General features: G+C 40.4%; 1 protein-coding gene across 2 annotated transcripts in view; it reads right to left on the reverse strand.

Moving 5' to 3' along the window:
• Positions 1-815: 815 nt before the first annotated feature.
• The window catches only part of LOC124161237, a 133,074-nt gene continuing 113,915 nt past the window's right edge, over positions 816-19,974 (reverse strand). For both annotated transcript variants that reach the window (XM_046537510.1, XM_046537509.1), the window contains 9 exons: positions 17,305-17,481; positions 15,999-16,415; positions 14,408-14,644; positions 12,814-12,994; positions 11,608-11,887; positions 10,034-10,245; positions 7,789-8,168; positions 4,759-5,064; positions 816-2,715 (listed from right to left, as the gene is read on the reverse strand). In XM_046537510.1, the coding sequence (XP_046393466.1) occupies positions 2,494-2,715; positions 4,759-5,064; positions 7,789-8,168; positions 10,034-10,245; positions 11,608-11,887; positions 12,814-12,994; positions 14,408-14,644; positions 15,999-16,415; positions 17,305-17,481 (2,412 nt within the window). In that variant the 3' untranslated portion in view covers positions 816-2,493. The remainder of the gene's footprint in view (positions 2,716-4,758; positions 5,065-7,788; positions 8,169-10,033; positions 10,246-11,607; positions 11,888-12,813; positions 12,995-14,407; positions 14,645-15,998; positions 16,416-17,304; positions 17,482-19,974) is intronic.

Here is a 19,974-nt window from a genome sequence, read left to right on the forward strand (position 1 = left end):
TTTTATTCTGAGAATTGTAAAACTTTTAACGAAGCTTCACAGTCAATATTAATGCATTTAATGCACCAACAATTTCCATGTTGATGATTATACTGAAATCGAGATATTAGTTAATATTTATCATAGAATTTCGTTTAAAATTTGTAAATGCTGCTCAAAAGAAAAAATAATTCAATTCTTAGAGAATATTTTTTGAGAAAGGCACAAATATTTATTTTGCAAAATGACTGAATAAACAATTTTATGACCAACAGACCCTTACTGCTAAGAGGGGTAATATAAGACGAGGGGTCTGGGTTCTTGGTCCTGGATTTCGAGGGTACGACCTAAGCCCCGCAGTGTTGGGTCCCGAAACAAATACATTGCACACCCACAACTGTCATAAAAGGGTGAGAGCTAGCAGGGGCGGATCCAGGATTTTTCTCTGGGAGGGGCACAAGGATACCTCGTAATACAAAACGAATGCAATGATAATGGGACCGTATTAAAAATCTTGCATATTTTTGAGGGTCTGGGGGGGGCACGTGCCCCCGTGCCCCCCCCCTGGATCCGCCTATGAGAGCTAGGAAACGTATATATTTGGCATTCGTTCACCTGCGTAGGAAAATCTCTGACGAAAATATACGGCTTTTGTCTCTCGGGTCAGGAAACGTCCAGACGCTCATTTACATCTTTAGTAGGGAAAAGGTTAAAGTAAACTTAAATGGTAAAAATTAAACAAAAAATATTGGCTTGAGATTATCTGAATGCCACTCCCTGGATCTCCCAAGTTGTTCGTTCAAGTGAGGCATATTCTCCTTTTGATGGAAAGAAGGTTATATTTATGAAAAACAGCTATTTTATTGCCCAGTTTCATGGTTTTGATGAAAATCATATAAAGAACCTATCTCATATCAAAATTTCAAACACCACAATCACCAAATCAATAATAATCACCCTTTGCTTTTCAATGAGCTGTGGGTGAATTCCGTGGTACCACAGAGTAAAAATAAATCACCAGGACTAGGATTTAAACCTTGTCTGTCTTTAGTACTCTCTGCATCAACCAATGAACATCCTTAGGCATACTTTACACCAGGAACATGAAACCAACTGGAGTCTTTTCACTTTGATGTGATCTTGAGCACGGGACTCTTATTAGAGAGATGAACAGCCAACTCATAATTTTCTTTTGACTTTGTACTGATCGACTGCCTATTGCCCCTGTATCCCTCATCAGTAAAACAGGTAGCTTTTTTCAAATGTTCATGTATAGAAGATAATCAGTTGACTTTCTGCTGCAAAATAACTCCCAAAATTTTAGACAATGTAAAATTTTCATAGGTTTAACATCCAACGTCCTTTGCTGGAAGTGTACGGATGCATATAAGACCATAGAGTAAGTATATACTTACTCTATGATAAGACTAAGAAAAGGCAAGACACAATGGAGTTGGTTGCCATTTTAAGTAAATTAAGCAGTCTTATGGATAGGTTCACGTGCAACATTTGCTGCATTATCTAGCAATCACAAATTAATCTCTCAATGACAGTGAATCAAGTCCATGTAGATGTTTGGGAAGCCCTTAAATAATCAAGCGTGCAAGTTGAGCATAACATATTTGGCAATTCGAATTGATCCTACAACTCTTTAGATGTTGCATGCACCATTCCGTCCCTTTTGTGTTTATGCCATTTCACAAGAAATTTTATGGATTAGTATTTTTACTGTAGGAAGGCTTGAATTAATAGAAAATAAAATTATTGACAACATTACAGCCAGAGGGTGATACTTAACCCATACATTTTCAGGGCTGCCTGGAAAATTTCCATGGGCAAGAAACTCTTACCAACGAAAAATTTCACGCATTTTGTACTTGAATTTTCTTGCATGTTATCCATAAATTGGCAAATTATCTCTGATTTCCTTCATTGGATGTGTGCTTATATGATTCAAATGTGTGTCTTAGGTAGAAGATGGCAACACTTTTCTTCACACAGTTTGTCCACCAACATACATCAAGATAACATCAATTAAGCCTCCAAGTTTGATCGTCCACATGCCACTACTATTTTGATCATGGGTAAAAATTTGTTCTCTAACAAGTCTCATTCAAGTGGTACCTTCAATAGGAAGAGGGAAGATGATTTGTTTTATTAAAAATTGTTTTCATCAATCTATCCTGAAAAGAATTCAACAAAAGTGATTCCATAAAATTCTCTTGATAATATGTGTGTATAACAAATATGTATTTGGGCTGCACTGTACCCAGCTGTTCTCAAAATTTACGCACCTCATTCAGAAAGGAAATACTACAATTGATTCATCCCCACACTTTCCCTGATTACAATAATTCAAAAAAAGTACGCAAGGTAGTACAGCTTTGGCAACAAACTCATCGAAGTGGAAGAGCATTAGGTATTAACTTGGAGCAATTATCAGCCAAAGATCCCAATGTGGGCCAATAAATAAGGAGCACTTGGTAGTGCTGGTACGAACATATGCCACCAGGATCACAATTCCGTCTCGATGAGAACCACAGGTTTGTCCGTGCCTATGAGGTCTTCAAAGAGGTTCGCTTCCGTCCGACCCTCCGCGCCAGTCTCTTGGCTGTAACCTTGACCACGGTCGCACGAGGGAGACTCGAGACGAGACTGAGCAAATCTCAGCACAGCACTTGTCAGTTCACCAATAGTCCATTGCCGGTCCAGAATCACTCTGCACACTGTATCCAGCTGACAAAATAGAAACATGTTTCAACATTTTAGGTCTGAGTTTGAGGGTTGAAATTGAGAATTTAAATCATGGATTAACGAAATATTATTACATTAACATTTGAAGGTAACAAACTGTTTGAAATTTATCAGTGAGTGGTTTTTGATGAACCTAAAGGTGGATTCACACAAACACCTTTTGAGTAATTAATTGGTTAATCACACAGCTTGTGAGTGAAGCACATTTTTTTGTATTGCCATGGGCTGGCTGCTACCATATATGTAATGAGTTTTCACAAACTGAAATTTTCAGTATCCATAAAATCACTATGTATATTTTTTTTGTTTGGCATATTCAAGGAATAAGAGGATAGTGCAATATTTTGAATCAGCAATTAATGAAATTTAAATTAGTTTTCCATTGTAATGCTGAGTACCATGTATACATATTTATAGTGACCGACATCAAAATACAATTGATTCAGTTAAGAAATAACATATGTATATGTGTATCGTAATCTACCCTGAGTGATTCCATAAAATTTTCTTGATACTACATGTATATAACAAATATTTTGGCTATCCTACATCTTGCTGTTATCAAAACTTACACACCTCATTTAGAAAGATACTACTACAAGTGATTCATCCCCAAATAAAAACAGCTTTCAAATGTTTTAGAGAATTAAATATGATAAATGAGAAGGTTTAGAAGCTTCTTGCATCCAGAATGGCTGCCATCTCCAGAGAGTGATCATTTATATTAAAATAGATGGGAACAAGGATGATCCTAAAAGCTAATAGATATTATGTTGAGCTATATGTATTCATGCTTAGGATTATAATAAAATTTCCATTCAAAAGACAATTACCAATGTGGTCAAATGTTTTACTTTTTAGCAATTTGCACATTGCATAATTTGTACTTTTATATATTTTCTTCTCACCTTAGTTATGTATTAATTATTTTATTTCACTTTACCTAATGTTACTATCAATTAATAAAACATATTTAATATGTTTATACTTTTCTATCCTGTAAAATTTTTAAAAGGGTTTATGTGCTAATTAATACACGTAAGGCTTGATTTATTGATTGAAGAAGAAGTGGGGGAGCTAGGCTCCCCAGGCACTTAGAACTGAGGGTCCATTGTGTCAACCACTGACGATGGATCACCCACAGAGGCCTATGTCCTAAGTAAAGGTCAAGAGGTCCCCAATGGGAAGATCTCTTACCTCCCTGGACTCCATAAAAGGTGAGCCCAAGTGTCTACATCGAGTCCTCATGATTGAGGGGCACTCGCATATTAGATGGGTAGTTGTTTCTTCTCCCATCTCGCACCATCTACACTTATCTGAGTCTGCAACTCTCAGTAGGTGTAGATGTCTCATCATGTGATACATAGTGGCCAGTAAGCATGTCTACTTCCTTGATTAACGCTTATGTGGCTCATGGTGATTTAAGAGATACATACGGGTGTATGCTGAGTGATGTATCGGAAATTGCCCCGACGTTTCATGACCAATGGTTCTCTTGTTACAAGGGAATGATTTCCTTGAAGAAGTGCCCAGCAGTCGGTCACAAAACGTCAGGGCAATTTCTGATAAATCACGTGGCATACACCCATATGTCTCTCTTTAATCATGCATACTTCTGTTTGAAGTTGGCTTCTGTTCATAAGAAGAAGTCTTCTCCCAAGTCTGGGGCAAGATTCTCCAATAAGCAGTTTAGCCTGGCATAACCCCGGTGTATATAAGGCTTAATCAGCCCTTCTTAAAAAAAATACCACAACCTCTTACGACAGGAATGCAATATATACCGTACATGTCTGAATATAGTCCCCCCTTTTTTTCCAAAAATGCCCATGATGAAAGTTAAGGGGGGGACTATATTCAAACACATTTTTTAAATTTTTTCCCGAAACTCAAGCCTCAAAATTAGGGGGGGGGGGACTATATTCAGAGGGGGACTATATTCGGAGGAATACAGTATTTGCTGTGCGATGCACTCACTCGTGGAGGTGAATTTGGTGGCATACCCTGAAGGGTTAAAAGGCATCTCACCTTGAGCATTCGTGGGTGGGCGCAGGTGTAGTAGATGAGGCACGGGGCTTGAGCACGGCTCGCAGCGAGCCACTGCAGGACTGCCTTCAGCTGGGGATCACCGCACCCTCCGCCTCCCCCACCGCCACCGGCCGGTTCGCTCGCACCGGGAGAGCCCTTGCCCACAACACGGGGGGAAGAAGGAGGGTGGACGTAGGAAGAGGACGTCCCGCAGCCCCAGTTACCCGTCGCAATGGGCAGAGGGCCCTCTCCGTCACTCCCATTCTCTCCAGCAGACCACTCGGCATGAGCACCCAACAAGGAAACCTGTCCCCAGAAAAAATAATTATGTATTATTAACACTATCATTTATCTAATGCCAACTGGTTCCCAAATTATTAGAATTTTTATAATACTGATGAAACACATTTTAAAAGCACCCATGCCCTGGACACCCTGGTGGAACTTAAACCCCGGACCTTCTGTTAGGTATGCAAGGGCTTACTCCTGTAACCACCGAGGCTGGCTAAATCAACAAAATGATAATTCCTTCTTGCGACAGATGAAAAATGATACAATTATGATGAAATATCTGATGCATCATTATTTTAGTTTGTTGTGCTGCATTGGAACATGGGCAAAACCCACTTGAAACACGCGCCCCCGGTGAAGAACGCGTCACCACGTGACCCTCCCCACTCCACCGGAACGCTCTCCTCATCTCCTCACCTTCCCCACTCCAGCCGGCTGCCTTCCCCTCACACCACGTGATTTCCCCACTCCCGCTTTTAATTGCGCACCTGCCCTCACACCCCGACCGCACACCTGCACACAATCGTGCACCTGTTCCCATCCCACCTCCTCAGCGAACTCGTCACCTCGTGACCAAGCGGAGCACCCTCATTGGACGGAGGGAGGCCAGGGTTGGATATAAAAGACGCTGCCCGGACCATGGAAGGCACTTGGGGTTGAGGAGGCCGAAGCTAGGACTAGTTCCTACCACAGGCCCTCAATCAGCCGGATGCCCTGTAAACTGCGGGTGGACCGGCGCTGCCCTGGCTCGCTCTGTCCCCGAGAGGAGCGAGCACGCAGTCCCCGAGGGTCCTCTCCCCGGACACCGCCGCCCGCCTGAGGTCATCGCCCGTGGAAGCAGACGGAGCACGAGGCCCACGAACCCGCCGTAGCGCCTGGAGCCGCCGCCAACGCCGGAACCCCCGCCAGAGCTGTCGCGGATCCACGGAGATTCCCAGAGAGGCAGTTCCGGACAGAGCCGGACCCAGCCACGCGGAAGCAGCAGCCGCGGACTTCGCCCGCCCTTATCGGCACCCCCTGTAACTTTCTGAACGCAATAAACACACCCCCGGGTGTTTTAACATTCCCATCCCGGCCTTTCTTTTCCTCAGCACCATGATTACCCAATCCCAGGTCTCCCTCGCAACCGAGAATGTCGCTGGAGCCGCGACAAGTTCCTTACAGACATAAATAATCCTCAATCTCCTATGGAGCATTTATTTTCTCAACTAATGACCTCATCATAGAGGTGAGAACACCTTTATATTTTTCCAAACCCTGATTACAAAGTCACCTCAAGGTGGACAAAGTTACCCCAGTTGATGGTAGCTGAGAAATTGTTTTGCTTGGCAAGAGCTCGTGACATCATCAATTTAATACCAAGGAAACCGTCCTGTGGGAAGATTTTCAGATGAAAAAGTAAAAGAGAGGTGCTACTTTGTAACTGTCCGGCCACACCTTGAATATTTAGTGAACATATGGAATCCAGTGCAGAAAGCCTTAATCCGTGAACTTATAAGAATACTAAGGAAAGTTGCATGAATAGTCAAAAATTGCTACAGGCAAGCAGAAACTATTACACAGATGTGAAACAAATTAGGGAGTCACTAGAGGCTCAGAAGCTTAGTGCTAGGCTTAGATTGCTTGACCAATTGAGAATAAATATCTTACAGAGCAACGTGGAGAAGATCATATTAGAACCCCTCCATGTTTCCAGGTCCGACGGAGGTGATAAATTAACACGTTGAGTGCCACATCAGTCATCGGTAACTGACACCGAGTTCTGTTCAGGCTGCATCAGTCACTGGTGACTGACAGTATAAAATATGATAATAAAGGTAAAAATTGAACATTTTTTCAGAAAACTTATATGCATTTTATTAAAATAAAGTAAATATAATATTGGGTGTCCCACAGAAGAGTCATAAAATGTTATTACCTGCTCGGTCAAATGTCGTGCTATTTTTCTGTCACTCTGTGCCGCATTTTCTTCATAGCACAATTTGCAATATTTTTCCACTGCTGCACTAATTTGACAGTATTGCACTTGGCAGTGCTGTACCACGATACCTGTGTGTGTGGCCTGATGGGGAAGTCGCTATAAAACCGTGTGGCACTCTACATGTTAAGAGACATATTTTGCTGAATGGATAGGTTCACGAATTCCCCCAAACCATAAAGGACTTTCGTAAATGCTAGTCGTAATTTTATAATTTGTGAACGACTGGTGTCCTAGGTGGTGAGGTGGCTTGCGGGGTGGCATGCAGATGTAGAATCTCAGCCTAGGTGGTCTTCAGAAACCAGTGGTGCAGGAGATGTAGTTGCTGTCTTATATCCACAGCCTCCTTGGAGAGTTTATCCCAATATCTCAATATCTTGTGGAGCAATTGGGCTTTTTCGAAGTGAAAAATATGGCCTTAAAGAGACTGTGTTCTTCTACTGCCAATTTTTTTGGATGGATAAGCTTAATGCAGCTCCAATGTTTTTAAGTCTCTTCTCTGCAGGGCTGCCATTTACCCTAATGGACTGGTTTAGTTGTGGAATGCTAGTAATTAGTTTATTTTCCAAACAAACCTTTTCGGCCTATATTAAAGCATTGAGTGATTTGGACGAAGCTGATGATTTTTTGTTGCAAACAGCTTGAGATGTAGATAGATAATGGATGGATATATGGATAAATAGAGGCCTCTTTATTTCTCTAACTTCATCACAATTGAGAATAAAATAAACTTGGTGATTGACCCCATGGCACTCACTCACCAAGTGTTCGGCCATCCTTTGTCTCCGGCTTCCCCCGCTGAGCCTGTCCGTCATGCTCAAGGACCTCGCCACTGGCGGTACGTTCTGGTGGCACCCTCCCTTGCCGGCACACATGCCGTCCCCGCTTCCGGCACCCTCTCCATCAGCACACTCCCTCTCCTCTCCACACCCTTCCCTGCCCCCTCCATGCATCGACATCATGGAGCCACCGTCCAGCGCCACCCCGGCAAACGAGTCACTCAGCGCTCGCTTGAGAAGGCCGCTGGCAAATCGTACGACAGCTTCCCCCCTGGCCCTAGTGCTTTCCCCACTCGAATTCCGCTCGGGCCCATCGGGAGAGTCAATCCAGTGGCCAAACTGTTCATAGATCTCTTCAAACTCTGAAAAAAAATTAAGAAAAAATATATGGTACACTTCCATAATAAAAACTGAATTCCACAATCCTTGCCCAGGTACAAGTCATAGGATGGTAGGGAAAACATGATTTTCAAGATAATTATGGTAATGATGATGATAATAATAGTAATAATCATAATTATTATTATTTATGGACACTTGTTATTTTTCAAATACAGAAACGAACAAGATTATTCCAAAATTAGAAATGAAACAAGAAAAATTGAATAAATAAGAATGTATAAAATGCACTAATTTGGGCAAAGTTTGCTCGAGATATAATACATTGAGATATGACTTATGAGGCGTGGCCTTGTGAAATTGCTCCATGATTAATCATAAAAACCTTGTGGATTTCGCATAGATAACTTTAATCTCAAACAGTTTCGTCGCTGTGTGACATTGTCAGGTTGACACCACAGCAATGTCACGCAGTGACGAAACTGATCGAAATTAAAGTTATCCATGTCAAATCTATGTTCCTTATACTTTATTCTATTGGTTCCATGTTTTCCCATCCAGTTCCCAGCTATTTCCATACTGATTCCCAACCGTCCAATTTCAGACCTGGAACATGGTGCGAAAAATCCACAGAGAAAAAATCATTCGCCTTGACCAGGATACGAACCCGGATCCCCCGATTTCCGGTCGAGTCCTTAGCCAGTTAAGCTACTGAGGCATCATTCTCCCCTGTGGAAATAGGGTGGTTTCCTATTATTTTTTTAATGCCTAAATCGAAAGATTATTACTCCTGGAGTACGTATTTCATGCTTTTAGATTTTTAAATGACAATATCTATTTTTCGCGATTAAATGAAAAGAGAAAAATTTCAAGCGCGTGAAAACGCGACGGCTAAGTATGATTTCTTGGAAAAACCCTGTGTGGCATCGTTCTGGTTCCCGCTGCCGCAAGTGAGGTGACCTTGGGGCGAGGCTTTGAGCGCTGATACGACGCAGGATGCTAGCAGGTAGCAGAGTACCCTGCTAGCTGGTAGCACTTGGCTAAAATAAGGATTATTAATACCTTATCAAACGAAGGAAACTTTCCGAACTCAGGTATTTTTAATAGTAGACTATTAAGACATGTTTTCCTGAGCTCTGTGCCTCATGCATGCATTGATAATCTCAGACAATGTAAAACTCCTATCTACTCATATAGAAACTAGGTCCCTGTGACGTCACTTGGAGTGGCATCGCATGGGCACCAATCTGGCCTTTTTCAAATGCGGTTAAAATTGACCATTGCCATTCGTCTAAAATGGGATTACTAAAACCAAATAATTTGTATATTATGAATACACTAATGGTGGGTAAGGAATCGTAATCAACACATTTCGTTTTCTTTGATGAAGGAAACTACCCTATTTGCAGACTATACTGAACAAAGTGGTATGGACTGCTGAGCATATGAGCATATGATGACACAAGCAGTCCAAATCGTGCGCACAGCCGGAGATCAAAGCCCGAACTTTGACCACATTGAGGCGGTCGCTCATGACTAATTTAAGAATACCGGGACTAGCCATGGTGATATCTTTACGGAGTCACCCACAATGCACAAATTGTGCGAAAAATCCTCAGAGAAAAGATAATTCGCCTTGACCGGGACCAGATCCTGGTCATGGCGAATGATTTTTTCTGTGTGAATTTTTTGTGCAATTTGTGCATTATGGGTGACTACATAAAGATATCACTGTGGCTAGTCTCAGTATTCTTAAACTGGAACGTGGTGTTCCAGATCTGAAAATTTCAGACCAGAAACTTTTTGAATAGAGTATCAGAAGAAACACCCACCTCCTCCCAAGATTTTATTTTTCTCCAAAATAATCAGATGTTCCTTCATTACTTACCCGAGCCATAATCAGTGCTGAAGCTGTATCTCGAGGAGTCTCCTGCACCGTCTTCCCTCTTCGACAGACTCTGCCCACCCGTCCGTCTTCTGGCCCTGAATGCCTTGAGCCACTCCTGCTCCAACTCAAGGCCATCTCCAACCCAATCATCACACTCGCCCAATTCAGCTTCTTCCTCCAGCACAAAACCCCTTGAACCCCCACGTCTCAGCCTGGAAATCAAATTATGTAGTAAGTGCACTGGGTAATAAAACTGTCAATGTGCACAATCCTTAAAGAGCACCACGCAGAATTGCCACGCAGAAGTTCATGCAAGAATTGCCTGGCTATTCTACCCACAAATGCAGACCTATTGATTAATTTCTATCTAACTATTGATACATATTGTTTGTCAACTAGGTTTTCATGAGGTTTTGTCTGATTAGAATTCCTAGCTGTTCGAAAGTGTTGAGAAAAAGGAATGGCCCTACAATCGATACATTTGGAAGGCTAGAAATTCTCATTGGTCAAACCTGCCTCACTAAAACAACGAGCAATTGTACCATTCTTGATAAGACCTTCTTAATTATTTTTCTTCTGAACCACATGCTTATATGCAATAATATCTAAGTTGAATATACGAGGGTCGTTTGATAATTCTGTGATTGCATTTCCCGCGTAGTAACTATAAGTACGACATAACTCCCGTTAATTACCATCTATTAACAAGCAGTTGTGAAATTTTGAGTCGGTTCCATCATTTAATTTGCATTTTACCGCCATTGAAAGCAGACAACCTTGGCAATTTTAGTGAAAATGGAAAAAAGTGAATTTTGTGTGCTGTCTAAACATACTTTTTGTGTGTACAAAAACTGTAACAGAAACCAAGAAAAGACTTGATGAACACTTTGGAAACTCTGCGCCATCAATTTAAATGGTGAAGAAGCAGTTTACTGAATTCCGTTGTGGTCGTACCTGCACAAGTGATGTCGAACGTTCAGGAAGCCTGACAGAGGACTTAATGCTAGAAATCATCAATAAAATCCATGAAATGACGCTGAATGATCGAAGAATGAAAGTGCGTGGGATGACTGATGCTGAAGACATCTCATATGAGTGGGTAAATCACATTTTACGTGAATATTGGGGAATTTAAAAAAATATCTGCGCAATGGGTGCCGCAATTGCTCACATTTGAGCATACACACAACCATATGACCACTACAAAGGAGTGTTTGGCGATGTTCGGTCCCAATCCTAACAAGTTTTTGCACCGTTTTGTAACTGTGGATGAGGCATGGATCCCTAACCTTAACACACCAGAGACAAAATAACAAGCAAGGCTATTGGTTTCTGCGGGTGAACGTGCATCAAATAAAGCTGAGTAAAACACTTTTTTGTTGAAAAAAATATATTTTCTACAAAAAGTCACGGACTTATCAAACCACCCTTGTAGCAATCATTATTCCTACTTCTGTGGTAAATTATTCACCTGTGGTGATTCTGACATTAAATATCCTGAGGTTGAAAGTTTTCTCACTTAAAGAAAGCTGAAAGTTTTATTCTCTGAAAGATGGTGCGGTGTGCAAGCTCACCAAACATTGCAGTCATCCACCTCGGACCCTGCAACACTGATGCCGACAGCATAGGAAGACGAGGAAGTGGATGAGGCAGTGAAACCCTGTGAAGACGACGATGAGTAGTTGGAAGAGGACAGTTTAGGCGGACGATGCCGTGATCTGGGCGAGGATGCAGCCGCTGACGATGATGATGCTGACGCTCCTGAACGGTTCAAGGCCTCCCGAAGGCGCTCGGCAAAGGATGTGTGCCTCACAGGAAAATTGGACTCCTCATCCTCAAGGTCATCTGGTGCATCTACAGTACGTAATGTAACATGGGAAAAGAAAGCTATCAATTATAATAATAACAAAAACAAATTAGATATGAGCAATAAAGTATTTCATAACCTTCAATAATTTAATTCACAATTGGGGTTTATTATGGCATACATTAGCACATGGATTGTAAATACTGAGGGTTGTATTCTAGGATATCACTCTAGCAGCGACTCTAGCGCCGACTCCATGGGGCCTGAGGGGGCCCGAGCCCCCCCAAAAATTCGTCACAGATGTGTGGAAAAAATGTGTAAGGCTTGTCGATTTTCCCCGGAGTGTCCAGATATCGAGATTCGAGTGATCAGGGTTCTAATGTTGATCATATGACTCTTCTAAAATGCTTAAAAACTTAAAATTCACTACTTATAAAATTTACCGGGGCTAGGTCCCCGGTTTGGGCCCCCCCAATATTTTTCGTAAGTCGGCACCCTTGCACTCAAGTCTTTATTTTGACTCAAACTTGACTCAGTTTCCATGTTGGTATTACGAGACCTCACTTTAGTTCTAAAGCTAACTCAGACTACACTCCATGGTTGATAAGTTGAGTCCCAACTCAAATTGGGTTACCATGTTCCATGATATACAACCATTGTAACCTCGCATTTTTAAAATGAAATACCTGTTGTACAAATTACTCCCATGTGTGGTATTCCACACCAGTAATACTAGTTTTTGAAGAGTGACCATGGAAGTCACTAAGGAAGACCATGAGTGACTGTGGTTTACGTAAATATATATGATTTTTATCAATTTTGCTTTTGATAACCGATTTAGAAGCAGTTTCAAAAGGGATGCCAACATTTTTTCAACATTGCATTTCCTGCTCATTACCACAACTAAAATCTCCAGCCAGTCAATCTGAGAAATTTCAAGGCGTTCACGTTGAAAAATCAAGTGCATACATACCAGTTGACTTGTCGGCCTTTCCATTGTCAATCTCTCCTTTGCTTTCTTCTGCAGGCTTTTGCTCATCATCTTCCAGGCTTGTTCGAGCACTGTGGAATGCTTCATCTGCTGAGGAAGAGGCGGCAGAATCCGCTGAGTGGCAGCTGCCATATTGACTACGGAGGCGTGGAGCTTGACTAGTCTATTGAGAGTCCAAATATCAGGAGTTACTGATGAATATTATCAAAAATTAAACTCTCTTAGTGTTAATTTTCTTCATTATGACTGGCAACAAATACTGTTGGGAATTCAACTCTTCAGCCAGTCAACTAAACTTGTAAGAAATTTCATGCTATTCACGTTGAAAAATCAAGTGCAAGCTAGCTAGATCGCAATTTTTTCACTCCTATAGTGGGAAAATTTGCTAAGGAAACCTTAGCCTTTTTACTGCAAGGAGGGGCAAATCATGTAAACAACCTTCCTGATCTTTTTAGGGACCATGGTAGGATTACACCCACTAGGGGATGGATTAGTGGAACAGGGATTAATTTATGGAATTATTTCCTCGGCCAAAATCGACATAACAAATGTTATATGAGGTATGATTTTGATTTTCTGTTTAATTTGTTACCAAACACATTGGAAATCAGTTGATATTTACCCACATTAGTTTAAAATTCTTCTATGCATCTAATTTCTCACATTCAGTATCGAGAGGATAATGGAAGGATTAGCGAGTACCTCAAGGGAATTGAATGCAACTGCTAACAAGTGATGGTGGGACAAGTTTAGGTAGGAAGGGAATATTGCCAATCAACCCGTTTATTAAAGCAAGAGTTTGACCTACAAAGATAAGAAGAGCCTTGGAGAGCAGCTCAGATGACATTATCGCTCGTTCTTGTATATATTTACCACAGTTACCAGTACACTTGTAAGTGAATGTTTTTATCAGCTGATTGGTTAATAAAATGTAGCCCGTTATAAATAAAATAATCGAGCTTCTTTGGATTTGTTCACAGGTTTTTTTACATTAATTAAGTTGAAGTTGTTAATGATCATAAATGTTTCCTCTGTCTGAAAAAATAAATGATAACTGTGCAGTGTCACAAAATAAAACATTATGCTTTGATAGAGTCGATGTACTGGCCAGCTACTCTTTTCATCCAAGGTGAAAAAGCCAATACATCAACCCACTGTACTAACTTAGAAGGTTAAAAATTAATACCACAGGATTCAACCATAAAGAGAATAGATATACATTTGTATGTGGAATATTCAAGACATATGCCTCAAGACAATTCTTCAGGTTTTGTATTAACACCCACTTCGTGAGGTATATTTCTTAAGGAAATAATTGTGGAATAGTCAGAGGCATTTACCATTATAGAAAAACCCACTTGAAAAATTAGACTTGGACTTTTCCGCTATGATTTTACTACCCATGAATGCAAATAAAGTGTGAAAATTCCACAGCAGGAAAAATCAATTGCACAAAACTTTGTGAGTTCACAAAAAACAGCCAACTTGCTAGAATACCCACTTATGTTCCTAAAGCTTCTCTACTCCATGCAGTGGATTAAAATAGAAAGGACAGAAAAGCAAAACTTTCACTCACTTCCGATGCAATTGTCGGGGGCCGACTCAACGTGCGCTCAGTGGACGGGACTCCAACTCTGAGGGGCTGTGTCCTGACGGGCAGTTGCTCCCCCGAGGAGCCCAGGGTAATGAAGCGTCGCTTGCAATCAGGGCTGGGTGGCCGGAGACGAGAAGATGGCGGAGGGGGCGCAGGTTTCCTCTGACACTTGCTGTTCTTCATATTAATATCCTCAGTGCTTGGCTGGTCAATGTCATCCTGAAAGTAAAATTGTTTATCCAGTAATTTGAAAGTTTATTCTTCTTATTATATAGACAACTTTGGCTGTCACTTTGTTCAAGTCGATACCACTTGAAAAAAATAGATTTTTTACATTTTTGCAATGATTTTGTCGCACAAACAGTGTCAGCATATCTGTGCCATTTTCCAGGAAGTACCAAGAAAAAAATGGACTGTACTTTTGTCCCACTTGAAAAATTAGACTTGGACTTTTCCGCTATGATTTTACTACCCAACTGGTTTCGGATCATATTATCCATTTTCAAGGAAGACTTTTGAAAATGACACAGATGGGTTGTGGAAGGAGAAGTGGAAATAGTAAAATAATTGTGGAAAAGTGAAAAATTAACTTTTTCAAGTTTATACTTTTCAGTGATCAAACTCACAATTCTCCACATTGCAAATTAAATGGTAATTATGTATCAAGTTTTATTAAAAATTAGAGTGCAAATTGTTACAAAACATAAAATATTTAAAAATAGTGAGGAATAGAGATATTGCAGTATGTATCAAATCCATTCTTTCTTTTGAGTGAGCAATACCTTAGCCACAAACATTTCAGGGGAGTCCACATTGATAGAGAGTTTGCTGTTAAAGTCCTTGAGAAGAATGGTAGATGGTTGTTCAGTATGCATACACTAATATTTTATCAGTAGCCACCTTTTAAAAATGCATTAACGCTCTTTACACATTACATGTTTTTGCCCGTGCGGGAATACACTCTACGGGTTTAAATCATGGCCAGTTTCTTTTCATACTGTACAATTTAACCATGCAAAAAGATTATTGTGAACACTACTGGAGACAGCTCCCACACGACTGAAACCGTATAGTGTGAAAGTGTGCATTTGGTTACGTAGATCACTGAGCAGAAAGACGATATGGTAGCCGAGTGGCCCCAGTGGCACTGGACAGCTGCAATACCACTAAAAATAGTGCCCGTGTTTATCCCTACATTGTGAAAGGTCTCGTACACTTCTTCAGTGGACTAATAGGAAAAGGCCAGTGCAGTTTTTTTCTGCATGGGCAAAAACGTGTAATGTGCAAGGAGTGTAAGAGTGGGAACTGTCACTTGAGATATTACATTATGTAAATCATATTCCAACAAAATCAGCATGCATGAAAATGAAAGAACAATTGGTTAATTAAACATATCACATGAGAAAAGACGTATGAAGTCTATTCTTCATTAAAACAATTAGGGAAAAGCACAGCAGGTTACCTATAAATTTTCTGTTCCAAGAGAAATGGTTGATCGTCGAATGAAGAGAATAACTCTGAGATTTCTCTTTTTATAACCAACCCCCCACAGTAGGAATTCCATGAAACAAACCTTGCCAGATTCTTCAGCCTCTGGTGGGGTGGATCCGAATGATTCGCCTATGGGCGAGAGACGCCTCGGTCCGACATCTTCCGCAGAAGGATTGGCTCGATTCGTTGGCGATGGAGTGGAAACCGTCGGCCGGAACGCCAAGTATACCTTGTTGAGTTCCCTCAGGAGATTGTCCTCCTCCCACTGCCTCATGGGATACGTTCCATAGTCCTCGGCATCGGCAAGACACAGTCGTAACCTACCCCTTCCACCCTCGCTCTTGGTTGGCTCCACGACGGCCCGACCCTTAGGGTCTGTGATCCTGGCTGAGCCCTCCGGCTGCAATCCACTCACTCGAAATGCCTCATTGTCTTCAAGGCCCTCAACCCACAAGAGGAGACCAAGCAATTCTGGATGGGTTGAAAACTGTATACATTCCTACAACAGAAGACAAGTCGAAAACTAAGGATTAATAATTAGAAAACAAAGGTAAAGACCGTCACCAAGGCAATTACTTTGTGCCTAGGCATTTACAATGTTATTCTGCTTGGTTCTAGTTGCTGTTATCACTACAGGCCGCAAGGTGAACCATGAAACACAAACTCGATTGTTTTCTCATGAATCACTTATAGAGAACGACAATTGATACTGTCAAAGGGTCTAAGTGAATATTGATAATCTAAAATAGGCAAAATAAGGTTAAAAAATATATACTGGACGATATAAGTCTGCTTTTGCATAGTTCATTGTGTTCACATAAGTTACAGCAAGAATTTCGAGTATTTCATTCTCAATATGAATGTTTCACATTTATCATCGTTTTTTCGTCATTGCAAAAATATCACGTCTCTAATTATAGTGAAACGATAGATAATAAAATTTAATAGGCAATGGGGTAGCCAGGAATTTCGTTTGGGGGGGTGGGTCCAAAACCAGAGTGGATAATTTTTGAAAAACAGGGTACTAACAATAAGTAGAGGTAAGTGTAATATTTCTAATCCTGCTGCTTGAACGGCGGTGAAATATACAAGAATTGCCATGAGAAAAAATTCATGCCAAAGGTCAGTGGTTTGATTCCCGGTTCAGGGGAATTTTTTCTCATGGCAATTCTTGTATAAGTAGAGGGTTTTGAACTAATTTTAACACTTTTCATAATCGAAAAAACAATATTTGTCAAAGAAATATTTTGTAAATTCATGATTTTTCAATACATATATTGTTATCAATAATGAAGGAAAGAAATGGTGTTTTTATACTTTGGGGGTGAGTCCAGATCCCCCATAAGTCCCCCGTTAACTACGCCACTGTTAATAGGCATTATAGTCACCTGAGAACATCCTCCCGATAGAACTCGACCCCCAATAAGAGGCGACGCAAAGCAAGCTCTGAGGGCCCATGGCTCAGCACCTTCAAGACGACCCTCGTGCCTGCACACCAGCGGACACAAGGGGCCTTCACACTCCACCCAATCTTCCAACGTCAACCACTGCCGGCTGGAGAGGACCTGAGGGGAAAAGGTATCATAGACGAATTTTAAAATCTGTGATATTGAATGAAAACTAAGAGATAAAATATGTTTTATACCAATAAATTTATAATGGATCCATATGGAGAATATGCCCTGGGACAGGAAATACAAATTGCAATTAAAGTTGGAAGGAAAATATCTTCAAAACAGGTTTTTCAATTGTTTTGGGCTATCATCGACAAGATGGAGAACAGGTGTTAACGTAGATGGGGTTAAGTGTATCTTAGCCTTACCCTCGGTGGGTTAACACCTCTTCTCCCCATAAATTATTGAAAAATATTATCAAAAAACTAGTTTTGGAGATACGTATTTATATGGGTTGGAGAAAAATTATGTTACGAAATTTTGACCGTGGATAGCTTATGCTAGTAGGAACCAAAATTAGGTACTATGCAAATGCAGGCAAAGCATTTTAAGTCTTGAGTTGTCCAGAGCAGCGAGGGGGGGTGGTTTTGGGGGATCAAACCCCCCCAGGGCTTAGAGAATTTTTTTATAAAATATTTTAATATTAAAACTTTTGTAATTAATAGAGATATGCGAATAGTATCCGCGAATACTCGAATACCTCGAATACTAGAATTCGTTATTCGAGGTCTCGAATAATTATGCTAAAGGTACACACTCGAATACTTCGAATACTTTGAATTTTGTGCCGTACACTGTCGCACACTGTTGTTGGTAGTTGACTCAGAAAATTGTAAAGAACTCTAGTCGTTTAGTGCATGCAGCGCCGTTATAGGCAAGTTGACGAACTACATCAAATTCGTGGATTAGAGCGGTGAAAAGAGTTCGACGTGGGGAACCGAAAATGATTGGGTGAAAAAATCCGAAAATCCCCCGTTTCCCCCATTAGGAGACCCTCAGTGCCGTGGGATAGTAACTACGTAGCACAATTCCCGAAATCTGCTACCCCCTCCATCCATCAGCCCTCGGCCTCCGACGCTTTCCTCCTCTCCAAAATCAAACAAATGGTGAAAAGGTCCCAGCTTGCGCAGGGTTTGTATTATGAAGACCATAAATGAAAAGCTTCAAAAGAAAATATCAAGTTACAGGAGAATAATAGAATCGTGTTTCACCCTTCCCTCTTTCTCCCTCACTGACCTTTTTCTGCCTACCTGCCTATTATTATCATACCTAGTAATTACCTAATATTAGGGGGACAGAGGACTCGCAAACAAAACATCAAACTATTCACACAGCCGTGAAACTCACCATTTTGAACCTTTCATCTTAAAAATTTTCTTGGGGAGGGCCCAGGCACCTCCCGCTTATCCTGGTGGGTATTCCATACCCTGCAGACCCTTCAGTATTAGTTGCACCTAAAACCCTCCCTAGATTTAATTTCTAGCTGTGCCCCTGGTCCAGAGTATCCAGCAACAAGGCAAACTCGCGGCCAATTGGAGCGCTTGGCTCAAAGTTTCTGCAGTTTAAAAATGGTGCATTATCAATCTCTATATCATTTGTTTCCTACCGGCATCAGCTATCCAGGGTTAAAATTTTGTGATATAATTTTTCTCCACACTGTATTTTCCCAATATATGTAGTTGGCATTTCGATTTCCTGTCTCCAGACATTCTATTTACTAAAGCTAATCAGCTGCTTATCTTAATTATTCCTATCTATATGGAGGTTTGTCGAATAACTGTTGGTTAATTTGTAAGTTTGCCTCAATTTTGACAAATTTATGTCACCATCCTCTCTTTTTTATGCCACAATCACATCATTACTGCCCATTTTGATATCATCAGAATTAACTATAAAAATGCTGAAATTGAAAAACATAGATGGGAAAGAGGTAATTATCAGTTTACATTCACTAATTGCATGGTGCAATATATTTATTAATCAACTACCTATTCAATAGTGTTTGGAACTAAGCAATCATTTTCTAAGATATTGAACTTTTCAAATATAATTTGAGAGAAATTAATATCAGAACTTAACAATTATAACATAAACAGAGAAAATTTCCACATACAAATACAAAAAATATTCTGCTCACAGAACATTTTACCCACATGACTGCACTATTAGAAATATTTAGCTATCAATAATGTTTATCCATAGTCATGAACCATTAAAATATTTTTCCACTAAAACAAGAAAACAATGACCTTTTATTAGAGTGCACTTTTACTTCATTGAATTAAGAGGTAAATAGGCACAAAACTTTTCCAAAAAATTATTTTTAAATTTTCATTAAGTTAGTACACATAGCTGGTATCCTTTTTGCAAAATACATAAGGGCATAGGAAACATTAAATTTTAACTTTTGACAAAAGTGGTGGTTCAAATGAAGATTTTTAGCATTGGGTAGTGCTTTTTATGAAATTTTAAGAGAAGTTTAGAGCACATTTGAGAATATTTTAGTCTGAAATCACATGCAGGCTAAGAACGTTTAAACCGTTGATTCAAATGCTTAAAAAAAATAACGAAAAGGGATATTTGGGATTAAAAATTGAATATGAG

This window comes from Ischnura elegans, chromosome 6, assembly GCF_921293095.1.
Source record: "Ischnura elegans chromosome 6, ioIscEleg1.1, whole genome shotgun sequence".
NCBI lineage: Eukaryota > Metazoa > Arthropoda > Insecta > Odonata > Coenagrionidae > Ischnura > Ischnura elegans.